At 42.4% G+C, this 14011-nt stretch overlaps 1 protein-coding gene across 3 annotated transcripts; it reads right to left on the bottom strand.

Moving 5' to 3' along the window:
• Positions 1–182: 182 nt before the first annotated feature.
• On the bottom strand, positions 183–12835 carry LOC108920711 (CAP-Gly domain-containing linker protein 4-like). Of its 3 annotated transcripts, none has more exons than XM_029256898.1 (10): positions 12689–12835; positions 9099–9231; positions 5463–5727; positions 3209–3334; positions 2555–2657; positions 1468–1544; positions 1267–1397; positions 885–1030; positions 702–793; positions 183–492 (listed from the first exon to the last, which is right to left on the bottom strand). In XM_029256898.1, the coding sequence occupies exons 2-10, from the start codon at positions 9113–9115 to the stop codon at positions 316–318; spliced, it is 1134 nt and encodes a 377-aa protein (XP_029112731.1). In that variant the 5' UTR covers positions 9116–9231; positions 12689–12835; the 3' UTR covers positions 183–315. The 3 variants fall into 3 exon arrangements, with proteins under 3 accessions (XP_029112731.1, XP_018585190.1, XP_018585191.1); XM_018729674.2 differs by lacking the exon at positions 12689–12835 and adding an exon at positions 9429–10045; XM_018729675.2 differs by lacking the exon at positions 12689–12835 and adding an exon at positions 9429–10044 and having other exon boundaries at positions 5463–5604.
• Between the last annotated feature and the right edge of the window lie 1176 nt (positions 12836–14011).

Below are 14011 nucleotides of genomic sequence, written 5' to 3'. Positions count from 1 at the left end.
CCCCTTTTGAATGTACAGGTCATGAATAGGGGCAACATAGCACCTTCATGTGCCCATTTTTTAAAAAAAATTTACACATTTACAGCTGACATTAAATCTTTGTACATGAAATTAAATATTTAAATTCACATCTGTATAAAAATTGGTGTCAAGGACTTAATTTCTTAATGCTTTCAAAAATTGAAAACCTACTATAATTAGGTACCTGTCACACAAAAGCCAAAGGGCTTGAGTCAATATTGCATTCTTACTAGTAAGTTCAGCACAACAGGTCTGCAGTGGACTAGCCTGTAATGCAGTATGCCAGCATGCCTGTCATGATGTTCCAGAGCCTGATTCAGGCTCCCAGTGGACAAGAACAGCGACGTTCTTCTGGTTCCTGGTGCGCCGCAGCCTGCTTTTAGGGCCCTTAGCAGATGTTGCCCCTCCATCAGAGTCACTTGAGTCAGTCCTAGTAATGGGTTGGCTCTGGGGGCTTGACTGCTTTGAGAGCTGCAGCAGTGAAAACAGTTCCAGGTTAAAAATAACTTGTACTTTTGCTGAGATGTATGTCGCTTTGGACAAAAGCATCTGCTAAATGAATAAATGTAAATGCCCATTGCCACGTACTAGATGCTCACTGGTGAAGGATAAATGGTGCAGTAGGAACAGGTGTAGACTGGCCCTGGAAAATATATTACAAGTGTTGCAGGAGTAGTTACCTTTTTAAGATGTGACACTGTAGTAAAGGTACCACAGTTGGGCTTGCATTTAAAGTATCGTATCCCATGGAATGTTCCGTCACTCTCTCCACCTACAAGTGACCCATTGTGTGAAAGTACAAACCCTTTAGATTTGCATTTATAACACAACTATATGTGCAGAAGAAAGTAACGAACACTTACAGGCTGTGTCTAACTCCACCCCGATGAACACCTCACCGGTAGTAGAGTTCTCCAGGGGTCCAATGAAGCGGACCACACCTTTCTGCTTGCTGTTCAGTACCACACGGTCGTTCATTTTCAAACGGTGCTTTGATCTGGACGTGTGACTGTGAGCAATGGGTGTGTGGGCATGTTTTAAAATATATTTTTACACCCTCAACAGCAAAATGAGATTTCCCATAGTAATACTGAAAATCATCATTTCAGAATTACTGAAATACGCATGGAGTTGATGTCTTACAGAAATGCTAGGGTTCCAAAGGGCCAAAGTTCACAGCAAAAGAGCACAAAATGTTTTTACAAGTCACAGGGACAAGTAGTATACAAATCCACAGTACAGTACCTGCTGCCTTCTCTGGCATCACACTGTGAGGATGAGCTGGGCTCTGGAGAACATCTCCATTTCAACCCTAGGTTAGCAAAGTCTGGCTCTATGCTCAGGTCTTCTTTATAGATGCTGCTGGTCTTTTTTTTCTTGGAAACAAAGACAAGGCTTTAACTGTGAGAAACACACAGTCGAAGCAGGTTTTGTATGGGATCCTACCTTTTGCTTTTTTTCTGATGCCTGAACATCTTTCTCAGGGGAGAGTTCTTCTGGCTTCCTTTCCCACTTACTACTTGCTAATAAAAGAAACATTGATACAATCAGTGCTGGAAAAAAAGCCACTTAACCACTTACTCATTGATATCTATTAGAAAAAGGATGGCTCAACACTCTCAAACTTTGTGAAGCAATAAACAATGTCCCATGAAACAACCACCCACCTTATGTCCCACTGTGTTGAGAAATCCCCATGGCTGGGCATTTTCACTTTACTTCTAATGTCTATTGGTGAAATGGGGGCAGCTGGTAGCATAGTGATTAGAATTGCTGCCTTTAGACCCAAAAGCCACATGTTCAATTCCCACCTCCAGCTACACGACCCCTGAGCAAGGTACTTCCTCTAAATTGCTCCAGTAAAATTATCCAGCTGTATAAATGGGTAAATAGTTGTAAGTACCTTACCGTTGTAAGTCACTTTGGAGAACAGCATCAGCTAAATTAACATTTTTGAATAGCTTGTAGTTTGCCTACACGATAAAGGTTACATGGACAAGAGACAACCCACAAGAGAAGTTATTACTCCTTTTACTTACATTCTTTGTAATTTTTTTTTCCACTTAACCCTTGGTATTACTGGGTTTATCCACACAGTCCTTGTTTCCTAGGATATACCATTCAATTGTTGATTTAGTCCACCATTTCTCTTAATTACAGATCATATGCCTAGATTAGCGAATTCTATACTATGTATGTTCTACATAACGTAACATACATGCATGCTCATAAGACGCTTAGCCGAATATGTCCTTGTTTTGTACAACTGTTTCATTGTTTGTTCAAAGTTTGAGAGTGCTGTTCTAAGACATTGCATACGGCAAGGACTGCCACATAAATTGAAACTGTGGTGAGAAAAACAAAGCTACAGTTACACAGTTAAGGTTCCTTTGTCACATTCTCACAGATTTTACAAACTTTCGCTTCACTAGTTTTATGGCCTGTAAAGGATATGCAGTACATATCAAGAGGAAGTTCCTTTATGCAGGTGCCCTCCTTCCAGACATATCATCACCATGTTCCATGCTCACACCTCTTCTGCAGAATGGAGGTGAGCTGGGATGTGGCTGTGTGAGGGGGACCTGCAGCTCTAGGGAGTCTTGCTGGCCTGTCTGTCTGGGGGAGTGTACCGTGGCCTGCATGGGTGGAAGGAAGTGATACCTCTGGCTTGTCATGCACTGGGTTGTTTTAAGCAATTCCAAAAGTTTGGAGACAGCTGGTAGCATAATGGTTAGAGCTGTTGCCTTTAGACCCAAAGGTTGCAGGTTCCACCTCCAACCGTAGTAACCCTGAGCAAGGTACTCACCCTAAAATTGCTCCAATAAAATTACCCAGCTGTATAAATGGGTGAATAATTGTAGGCAGACTAATGCTGTTAAGTTGCTTTGGAGAAAAGCATCAGCTAAACAAATGAATGTAAAATCACTCATATAGCTGATTCAGCAGACACAAAAAGGGAAGCATTTAAAATTTACCCAGACTTTTAAAAGACTTCAGAGGATTCGTCTGGCCTGACATTACAGTATAGATAATTTTAGTGATTCATAACTAAACTTTGTTCAAGGAAGAAGTGTACAGAAGCTTGAGACTAGAAAGTTTCATTTTCATAGATAAAACTAGTCACTCCAGTAACTGTGAAAACAATGGTATGGTCTTAAAAGTTGCCATAAAACCCATGAGAACCTACCACTCTCCTGTGAGCTGTTGAGACATTGTTCTGGGGGGGTGACAGGGGAGGCAGGATTGGAAGAGGCACACCAGGGGACAGACTCCCCCTTCCCGAGCTACTGCATGAAGGGGAGACACCAAAGTCCTGCAGGGAACCCGAAGTTATGTCACATATTTATCATGTGCTACTCATGGAATCATTCTCAAAATCAACAAACACCACTCACTTCACATAAATACTCAATGATCACATTCCATTAATGAAAATCTATTACATGGAAAATGATAAAATTCAACCATTATGGTTCGAAATATCTAGTCAGAGGTGAGGAGAGCAAGAACCCAAACGACTGTCTAGGCTGTTCTCTTGTGTGGGGCCTAGAGGAACACGGCTTTGAAGAACATGACATGGAAATAATGTAAAAGGAGATGTAAGACATCAATTTATTTTCATATAGCACTTCTCATGCAGTGACAAAGCACTTGGGCACAGGCATAAGGCAAAGAAACAAAAATACATCATACGGTGCATAGTGATTATGGCTTCAAGTTAATATCCCATCAGCAATAAACCATGAGACAACAGTAGTACATAATTGGTTAGCATTTTTATTCTGGTACACAAAAAAGCAGAAATTTTATAAAAAACCTATCTACCAGTACTTTTGCTTCTCATTAAATCTCAGCAATTATAGAGTACAGTTGCTCTCCATTCTACATTTTTCATTAAACTTCTCACTCATAAATACAAAATACTTCTCAAAAGTACTTGCGTTCAAAGGAAAAGATGGCATATTAGTTTGTGCACCAAACTTTATCTGCTATACCAGCATAGACTGACTGCAAACAGTAATCACTGCCTTAAGTTTTTCCAAGAGTGGAGAAGGTGTGAAAGAAGCAAAAAAAAAAAAATGAACAAGCTGCTGATAATCCTATGTCTTCATCTACCAGTCTTGAGCCAGGTAATAACCTCCTGCTCTGAGTCAATGCAAAACTTGTATGTGCCTTAAAGTAATATACAATATGTTTCTATTGTTACACTTGTGTAGTAGTGAATTTTGTGTGACGTGGGATAACAGATGAGTACAAACACCCTGGTCAGCAGCAGGAGTATTTCTTTTTTTTTTTAAATTTTACAGTTGTACAGACTCCTGGCAGGTGACTCGGAACATCCAGGCACTCTGGTCGCATTCAGAAAACCCAACTCTTACTGCTCTCTGGGTTGTTTATTTCTTTGGTTACTACGGGAATCCATCCCAGGTGAGACACTCCAAGACTGGGTTCCTAACATTTACGATAAATGCATTTATCAGACACTTTCCTCCAAAGGGACATACTACCCAGTAAACAAAAGTGCATTTCACTAATGGAGATGCAGATATGCGTTGCTCAGAGAAGTCATAGTACAATAGCACTATTTTTGCCAGTGTACATTACACCAGTAGATACACGTAAAACTGATAAGTCCCTCCTCCACGCCATTTCAGAGTTTAAATAAACTAGCTTTCAATTTCAAATTAAGTCAGGGAGCAACTGTTCTTACTGTTTCAGTTCAAGAAACAGAATAATTTAAAATGCAAGTATGGCTCCTTGTATTACAAACAGAAGACAAACTGGAAAAAATATATTCACCTCCTCCCCACTTTTTCCCCGTTTGTTGTGGTGTGAATGCAACCTTAACACTGGCTCTTCAACTACACAGCTGAAACTGGAAGTCTTTAACTCCAATGTCACTTTTACCCTCAAGTCACAATCATCATTAAAAACTATACAATACAGACATCTTTCCATTAATTATTGGGTTAAGTTCTGTGGAAATCTGAGATAAAGCAAGAAAAAGCACCAATCAATAACTGGACATCCAACACAAGGCCTGTAAGCACACTGCATGAAGCAGAATATAGTCAACTCATTGTAACATGTTTAATCTGAAAATAGCTTGAGGTTAATAAAACATTTAAATTAACCATCTTATTCATCTAATTTCTGTAGCTTTACCTACAATTGTATCCCAGCATTCAAAAAACAAATCATCATAAGGCTTTTGCAGCTATGAACAATTTTGTGACTGGGCCACTTTCTAGTAACATCACTCAACCTCTTACGTACTTGAAAACAATTCACTACAAAATACAAATCTTGTGCCTGCCATACTGCACATCCTTTATCTAAATCAATTGCTTTCTTACAAACACCATCAGAATTTATACATTACAGATCTATGCAGTAAAATATTCAGGGTGTGGGGGGTTGGTGGGGTAAAAGGCATTCACCTGTGAGGTTGACAGGGATGCTGACGAATAGCAGGAAGCACTGGAAGGGGTCCTTGTCTGAGGCCACATGGCCCTTGCTGCAGGAGGCATGCTTCTGAGGAGCCGGATTTGGGCTCTCTGAGCTTCCACGGTCCTCCGTAAGCTGTGCACAGGAGGACACCTGTGAGAGGCCCAGGCTCTAGGATGTTCAGCCCAGTAGGCAGAAACTGCCACAGGTCCTGGCAAGAGCAAGACTCCCACTCGTGTAGACTGCACAGCCTTTATCCTGGATTAATGGAGCATCTCAGTTATTGTTCTGAGAAAAGCGGTTATTTAATAATCCGCATATGTGCGTTACGTAGCAGGAAAAGACAAGTAGTGTAAACTGAACCAGTAGAATATGTCTTGGATAATTTCACATTTTTCTATGCTGGATATCTTTCAGAACAGATGTTTCAAGTAACTTCTGAGTGACAACCAGGAAGAGGCTAGTTGACAACACAGATGTTTGATGGCAGCTGAAAAGTAAGCAGCACCAGGGAAAGACAGCAGTCAAGGCAGGGATGGCAGCCCAGTAGATCTTCCATACAGAATATAACCTTATTATGCTACCACCAGATCAACAGCGATAGAGCACAGACGAGCAGGGGGGATGGGGTATTAGCAGCCCACAGGCTTAGACCAAAGGTTACTGGATTTACACAAATAAAAACAAATATAAAATAAGTGAGAGATGAGGGTAAAAACTAACGAGGGCTGAAGATGCATCAAACCAAATTGAAACGCTTGCAGAAGGAGCAAGTGTTATAGTGGAGGGGCCAAGCCAGGAGGCAAACCACAGTGCCAGGAATATCCAGTTTGTGTAAGCCTGATCCATTAGATTTGTAGCAAAAAGGTATCAGAAGAGGAGTCCTTAAGCCAATAAGAGCAAAGAGTGGTGCAAGTTTGATAAAGATGTACACAAGATGCTCAAAGCAACCACCAATGGTGACATGAAAAACAAGCTTCAGTCTACACCAAAAAACATTGCCATTACTTTAACAGCAAAGAGGTTTGGCATAGAGGACCTAGGGCATAAGGCAAGGACTGCAGGCATTATGGCAGCAGTTTAAAATAGCACATAAGGAGGAAAGAGCAGCACTGGCAGAGTTAAGACACATCCTTACAAAGGGACTCATGTCTCCGAAGGGCAGGATGGCATAGGAGAAGGAAGACCGAGACGGTCAGAAAGCAGGAAGCTTTTCTAGAAGATTCCTCCAAGTTCCCCAGTTGCCTACTAAGGCAGATATACTTTGGCCAGCTGCTCTCCTCCGAGAAGGAAATTAACCACTACTTCTAAAGCATAAACAGCAATTCTACCAGAGACCAAGGTCTGGGCCAATGCAGGGTCTTGATAACAAAATTCACCTTGACTACCTTTGATGAGAAAGAAACTACTTGTAAGGACATGCAAGCTCAGCCCCAGGCCCAAGCAAAGTATGAGGTCTATAAGCATTGCCCAAAGCTATTACATAGACTCTAGAAGATCCTGAAGGTGATATAGAAAAGGGATAGAGTTGTGCAGCACTGAAGGTATAGAAGAGGGAAGTTCAGACAGCATCAACCAATTCAGACTTCTCTGCTCAGTGCAGAAGATACTTTATGCGCCAGCAGTGTCACAATGTAACGGCATTCCTCCAAGAATGTATATACTGACATCAACACAAGAAAGGAGTTCTCCTCAAGGTACCAGGATACTTAGAGTATATATGTGTGGTGACACAGCTCAGTGCTAAAGGCGGGGGTAATTTTAGGCTGTACTATCTTTGTGACCCCATTTCCTCTGGCCATAAACATGCTCATGAAGACATTGGAGGTAGAGTGTAGCGGTCCACATACTAAGTCAGGTGTCAGACAACCATTCAAAGCCTTCATGGAGGACTTGACAGTGACAACAGTGTCCATTCTAGGATGCAGATGGATTCTGCAAGGGAGCTTGAAAGGCTAATACAACTTTCAAGCCATCCAAGTCTGGATCTCTGCTGCAGAGGAAGGGAAAACTTGCTACTAATTTCCACTTCATCATATGAAGTACATCAATTCCATCAATTTTGGAGAAACCATTGAAAAACTTAGGAAAGTTGTTTAACAGTTGCTTGAAGAATAGAGGAGCTATTAAGGAGTAAAAAATGTCCAAGTTAGTTTAAAATGTGGGTATATCAACACGGCATCCTGCTCCAAATTCCCTGGTCCATTCTGGTTTAAAAAAAAAAAAAAAAAAAAAAACACCTTTGTATTAATAGTCAAGGTCCTTGAGAGTGTATGTTATCTCTGTAGGTGGCTTGATCTTGCTGGAAGCTTGAGCAGCATTGCTTTGTACGGGCATAGCAACAAGTTAAAGGTACTTTTTAGTAGCCTAGAGGAGTTGTAGGCAACATGGGCAAGAGAAGTGCTGCAAAACAAAGACTTGAGTTATTCTAGAGTGGCAGGAGTTGGCATCAAGGTGCGGACAGGTAGGAAGTAGAATGCAAAGCTCCAGTACGGCAGGCAGCATGGTGGCGGGGACTGGGGCATCTGGAAGGGTTGACTGGGACAGTGTTTCATCGGCGATACGATCCGATTCAAGGAAAGGAGAACAAGCCAACGACTACACTGCAACACTAAAAATAAAGCAAAATCTGAAAATGCTGAAGATCCACGTAAATGTAATGCAACTCAGACGGAAAATGTAAGTGCAATTTAGAGGTTCCCTCATTCTTACGCTTCAGGGATGAGCTCCCAGCCACTACAACCCCGAGTTGGTTGTCATCGGAAAGGAGCTAGTTCACAGTAAGTGTGAGAAATAGTAAAGTTCCCTTCGGATAAAAACTTGTTCTCAAAATATTTCTAACCTCACTTTCTTGCTGGTGTGTTTGCTGTGCGACACAACGGTTGTCTCGCGAGGTTCCATAAAATATTCTTAAAAGTTACTGAGAAGAGAAGCGCTGAAGGCAAAGGTCGAAATAAATGCGAGGCCAGATGGCTGACTTGTATAAACTTCTTTTGAAAGTTAATTATAAACAAAACTGACATTCAGCGGAACGCTTAAGACTGGACTAGAGAAGAAAAGAGCGCTTTGGAAATGAGGCAGGCTATAGTATTACCTTCACTTGAGGCACAAACACACACCGAGCCACGGGCTCAGCTCAACGAACAGTGCTGAATACATCATCATCATGTCGTCCATGACTAAAATGTTATATATATTAACTGTATTCGCCTTTATTTTTGCCCTACTGCTCGGTGTAAAACTGTACTCGGAGTAAGTATTGTTTGCGTCTCCGCGTTTTTGTCCTCTTAACTACTAATTTGTATTTTCTTGAAATGAATGAACAAAAGCCCCGCGGATGTGAATGAGAAAATATCCACAATCACGACGGTGTGTACTACTCAGTAACTTTGTTATGCGTGAAATGGTGGATACAATCTGTTATTTTAAACATGCTGCGAAATGTAAGCGAAACAAGGAAAGGTCGCTGGAAGGGACAACAGAAGTAACGAGAAAGCGATCTGAAGCCAACTCGCTCCCCGAGGGCACAGCAGTCGAGAGACACAGCGCAGCCCCGCACCTCACAACACGTATCGAGAGCGCGCGTGTGCGCGCGAGAGAGAGAGAGAGAGACGGAGCGTGCGCGGTACCGGCGGTTCTCGCGCATCAGCTCGGCCACAGCGGAGCACAGGTGGACCGTCCCCTTCCTCACCCCGCCGAGGACGAGCAGCACGGCGCTAGACGCGATCTCGCGGTCCTCGTCTACCGAGTCGGGCTCCAGTTCTGCGCAAACAAACCAAAAGAACCCACAATAATAAACACGTTTGCACTTTTTTTTTTAAAATGTATCTGCAGCTGTTCGTCAACTCATAAGTTCAATCGCACGCGGAGCGAAACGAACAGTTACCGCACTCACTCTCGAACAATCGATAAACTAGTCTGATAGCTCTTTTTTTTTTTTCCTCCCCCTCTCAGTTTACCCGCACAGCTGCCAGAGCCCCGCGGCCGCTCGCTGCCGTCCATGGCCACTCCGGAAACCCTTCAGGGCCAGGTGGACGTCGCCTTCCCAGCGCTGGCGCCTTCCCCGCGGCGCCCGTCAGCCATGTTTCACACGAACAAATCGCCAATAGTCTCGTGTCCCCCCTCGCGGTCACCGCACACCTGGCCCACGGGAGCGCGCCTGTGCGGCACGTTTTTTTTTTTTTTTTTTTTTTTTTTTTTTCTTTCCAGCCAATCACAGGGCAAGTGCGCTACAAACCGACCTTGCAGCGGAAAGTCCGTGATTTAGATTAGACCCAGAGCTGCGTGATCAGCGTCGCGACTTCATCTCACAGTAATACTTTAACAGTATTCAGGGGGGAAATGGAAACGTGATCAATGCAGACGAATAATGACAAGTATCCGTCTGTTCCAGAGGTCAGCAACAATCTTACGGCACCGCAGTTCGTATTGCTCAGCTGCGTCACCATAATACCAGCACTAAATGAAAACACGTGTTCTGATTATTTCAGCTTCCCTATATCATGACCTCCTCCCTACACCTTTCAAGTACAGTTTTTCTCCAAATTGCTGAAAAAAAGTAGAGAGATACATCTCAGCCTAATCCATTGTGGTCCTACAGCTTTCCAGTAAAAAAAAAAAAAAAAAATTGCCCAGGCGTCATTTACCTCCCTTTGTGCAGTTACACTAACCAAACGCAACCGCAACACAGTATCAATTATAAAAACGGCTTTTGTAAATACTTGTAAAGGTATGGCTTTTATGAAACCGGCGTTCCCGTTTTTGCATTCTAATCTGCATACTCTCCAATGTGTAACAGATCTAAATAATGACCATGAAGAGTACATACAGTATAGTAAAATAATACTTTCACTATAGCATTAACAAGTGAAAAGAACAATTTTCTACGCGGGCTGTAGCGCCACCCTGTGGTCATCAGTCACAGCTCATGCTCAGGCCTCACACGGCACAGGAGTAGCTACTATTTACCACAAGCAGTAAAACACTGGACTAGTCTTGCTGCAACTCATTGTAATAGCTAAGAAAACAATAAATGAAATCATGAAACTGCATAAATTTATTTAAATACATACAATGTTGACAATAAAATAAGTTTTGATAGATCATTATTCAAAAGCGGGCAAAATCTTTTGAGTCTACAATGCAGCCAAATACAGAGAACACAAAAGAAAATATTTCTAAAAGATAGAAATTGAAGGCCAGAATGTAACAGGCTACAAAGAATCTCTCCACAAACTCCATATGGTTATATTGTTGCTTCTTCAACTCTTGCACCTCTCAACAACTTTTGCCCAGTTGAATTCCGCAGATGTAATTATAGCATGGATTATTTTTGTCTGATTTTCCTCTGCTTGAAGAAATACACAAGAAACAGCTGGAAAAATTGGGGATGGGGGATAAGGTGCTCACTGTTAGCACTGCACATTTGAGTAAGGGCATTAGTTTCCATAGTGACTGCAATCTCAGCAGGCATATCCTTGCTGGAGTAGGACTTGGGGGAAGATATTGCATCCAGGATGAGAGCAGGGATTTGCTCAGCAGAGGCTGTGACCATTACTGCTGTAACTGCCTGGGACAAGTCTGATGGGGGAAGTGTCACGCTCAGGATATCAGCAGCGAGCTGTGAGGAAAGCAAAGGTGGCATGGGCTTGGGGGGATCCTGGGTAGGTTCAAAGTTGGAAGACATCTAAGGGAGGACTGACCTACAGGGCAAGAGCCGAATGAAAGCGTCAGGATCAACAAGGGAGCTAAAATATAGGAGCTGTCCAGCACAATAACATGGTGCTGTTAGGAAAGTTAATCATTTAACTTTTATTGTGAGAAACAGGGGCTGCAGTAGACATGTCAAGCACAATAGAACTACCTTTTGTGGATGGTGACAGTCCCTCAAGGTTGGGTAATGACACTGTACTCAAGGCTGGTAAAGTGACATTCACATTTGCCATAGTTTGAAAGTGAGGAAAATCTGCTGATAATAGAACCAGTCCTGTAAAACACAAAACAGACCAGTAGCCAGTAATGTAAAATGTGAAAAGTACTGTAAGGCCATGACTGTAGATAAACAGCTGCCTCAGACTGACCAGATAGTCCTTCCACTGACACACTATGCTCATCAAGAAGCCACAGTCAGGATACCTTGTACTGAGGAAAGAAATCATTACAATTAAAATTCACCACTCTCAACAACCTAGGATAAAAGGGATGATTTAAAAATGTTTAAACATTCTTTACTCCATTCAGCTGAGGATTTTCTCCAAAGCAATTTGCAGTTATTCATCCATTTATACAGCTGGGCAATTTATAAATTTTTACTAGAAGGATTCTTAGGGTAAGTACCTTGCTCAAGGGTACTACAGCTGTAGGTGAGACTCAAACTTGTGACTTTTGGGTCCAAAGGCAACAGCTCTAACCACTACAGTATCAACTGCCTGGGTAATATAAGGAAAATTTGATTTACAGTTATAACCAGAAAGGCAGTGAAGATGATTAGGAGGAACTCAGTTTCAACATCTCAGAATGGGCTGCAACCTGTGTGTAGGACACTGGGGACAATGGGTGGAACGGAACCAGCTGACAGGCGAGACAACCCTCCTCAGCAGCAGGCATAGCTGGCAGGGAGGGGGGGAAAACAGTGGAGAGCTGCACCTGCCGGGGGGGGCATGGCTCCTTTGATGAATGGGGAAGGAAAGGTGTATTTAGCCAAGCAATTAGTCATCGGTACCAACATCTTCCGAAAGAGTCTTGACCCTAACGCATTAGGAACTGCTTGAATTTATGAGGGTTTTGCAACTGTCCTTCATCCCATGCAAAAGCAACAGCTCAATAACATTTTGTTTTTCAGAGGGGATAAAAATAGGAGAGCAGCTACCTTTACTGTGGCACATGGCTCACAAATGCTAGAAGTCCAATAATCTAAAATGATACACCTGCATTATTTTATCCTGTTGAACAATGCATTATCCCATCCTCATCTGTTCTGCATTTTTAGGTTAACTCTCTATTTCAGAGTGACTGGGTTCAAGAAGTGAATTTCTGGAAAATAATACCTTTGTTCCTCCCCATTATATTCACTCGTTATTATGTATCTAGATGTCAGTGAGGGTTTTATGTATTCACGTACTAAAGACCTGTGACTGCAGGAAAAGGCCCAACATATTTACAGCATGGCTTTCGTGTGCATAGAGTTCAGCAGAAATCTAACAATCCATAGAAGTCTTACTTCTGTGAAGCCCTCCTTCAGGGGACTAACAGGAACACTGGGCACTGGTCCTGAAAAGCTGATCTCCTTTCCCTCTTCAAACGGACAGGTGGGTATTTAACGCTGGGTCGCAGTAGTCGAGAGCCCATCCGTAAAGCACAGGGTGCTCCAGTCCATTGCAGGGTAATCACATACAGTCACTCATGCATACATACTATAGGCAATTTATACTCAGCAATTCAGCTGAAATGCATGTCTTTGGACTATGGAAGGAAACCAGAGCACCTGGAGGAAACCAAACACAAATGAGGGAAGAACAGGCAAAGACAGACTGAGCCAAACTTAAACACAAAACAGATAGCCTCTGAACACAAAGCCTAGGAGGTCTGAAACAGAAGTACTACCTGATGCACCCCTGCACAGTCCCAATTCATATTATCAATACAATTTGCTGTGAAAATAAAGCTAACAGAAAATCAACATCAAACCTCATTCATTACTTTACATTGTCTGCTCCAATAATATAGTCTGTGTGTAGTCTCAAGCCAACCAGGGTAGCAGGTGACTTAGGCTCCACTTCCTGGTTAATAAAAAAAGACTGAATCAAAGGTGACATTCAAGTTCCCAGAGTCTGAAAAGTTAGTTAAGGTAAGTCTGAAAAGCAGCATGTATTTATAGTACATCCAATTCTCTAACGTTAGAATATGAGATTTATTTATCAGAGTTCAATTTTCAAGCCAAAATAATGGGAATTGACACAAATAATGTTTGCCAGTGGACTTTTTTTTTTTTTTTAATTCACAAATCTCAAAGTGAATTCACAACCATTACAAGAAAACATAAAACCACCCCTAAATAAACCATTAATAATACCTTTAAGTAAGTAAGCCATGATGTTTTCAGTCCACCTGACTGGCTGCTCTAACTAAGCAGCACACAAGCACATGCCAACGTTCTCAGTCTCTGCCCCTCGAAGTCGCAGAAGCGGATGCTGACTCTTCACAGTCATTACACCAGAAACAGTAAGTTACCAAGTAACATTCTAACCCTGAGGACGTGAAAACCCTCGGACCCTCCGCCGGGGACAGACACACTCGACAACCCGCCTATACCTTCCCGCCGCACCGTTCATTAGTTCAGCGGAGCTACTCCCCTACTTCCGGAAAGGCCTCGTCACTAGTGGAGCGCGGAGGTGACAAAAAGGACGCGAGAACATCCGGTATAAATATATCAAAATAAAAGGCCCCACATGTGCTTCTCTGATTGTGATGAAATGCGATACAGTTCTCGCACACAAATCTGCTCAGTAAAACTCGTGTTTTTGTACCATTTCATTTCGATCCG

Source organism: Scleropages formosus, chromosome 12, assembly GCF_900964775.1.
Source record: "Scleropages formosus chromosome 12, fSclFor1.1, whole genome shotgun sequence".
NCBI classification, from domain to species: domain Eukaryota; kingdom Metazoa; phylum Chordata; class Actinopteri; order Osteoglossiformes; family Osteoglossidae; genus Scleropages; species Scleropages formosus.
The sequence above is the reverse complement of the archived record's forward strand: the minus strand, read 5'-3'. Positions and strand labels throughout refer to the sequence as shown.

Coding starts and splice junctions, on each gene's coding strand:
- LOC108920711 (XM_018729674.2), bottom strand. CDS start 9,471: ATGGACGGCAGCGAGCGGCCGCGGGGCTCTGGCAGCTGTGCGG. Junction 1,398..1,467: donor CATCAGAAAAAAAGCAAAAG/GTAGGATCCCAT, acceptor TTTGTTTCCAAG/AAAAAAAAGACCAGCAGCAT. Junction 794..884: donor GGTGGAGTTAGACACAGCCT/GTAAGTGTTCGT, acceptor GGTCACTTGTAG/GTGGAGAGAGTGACGGAACA.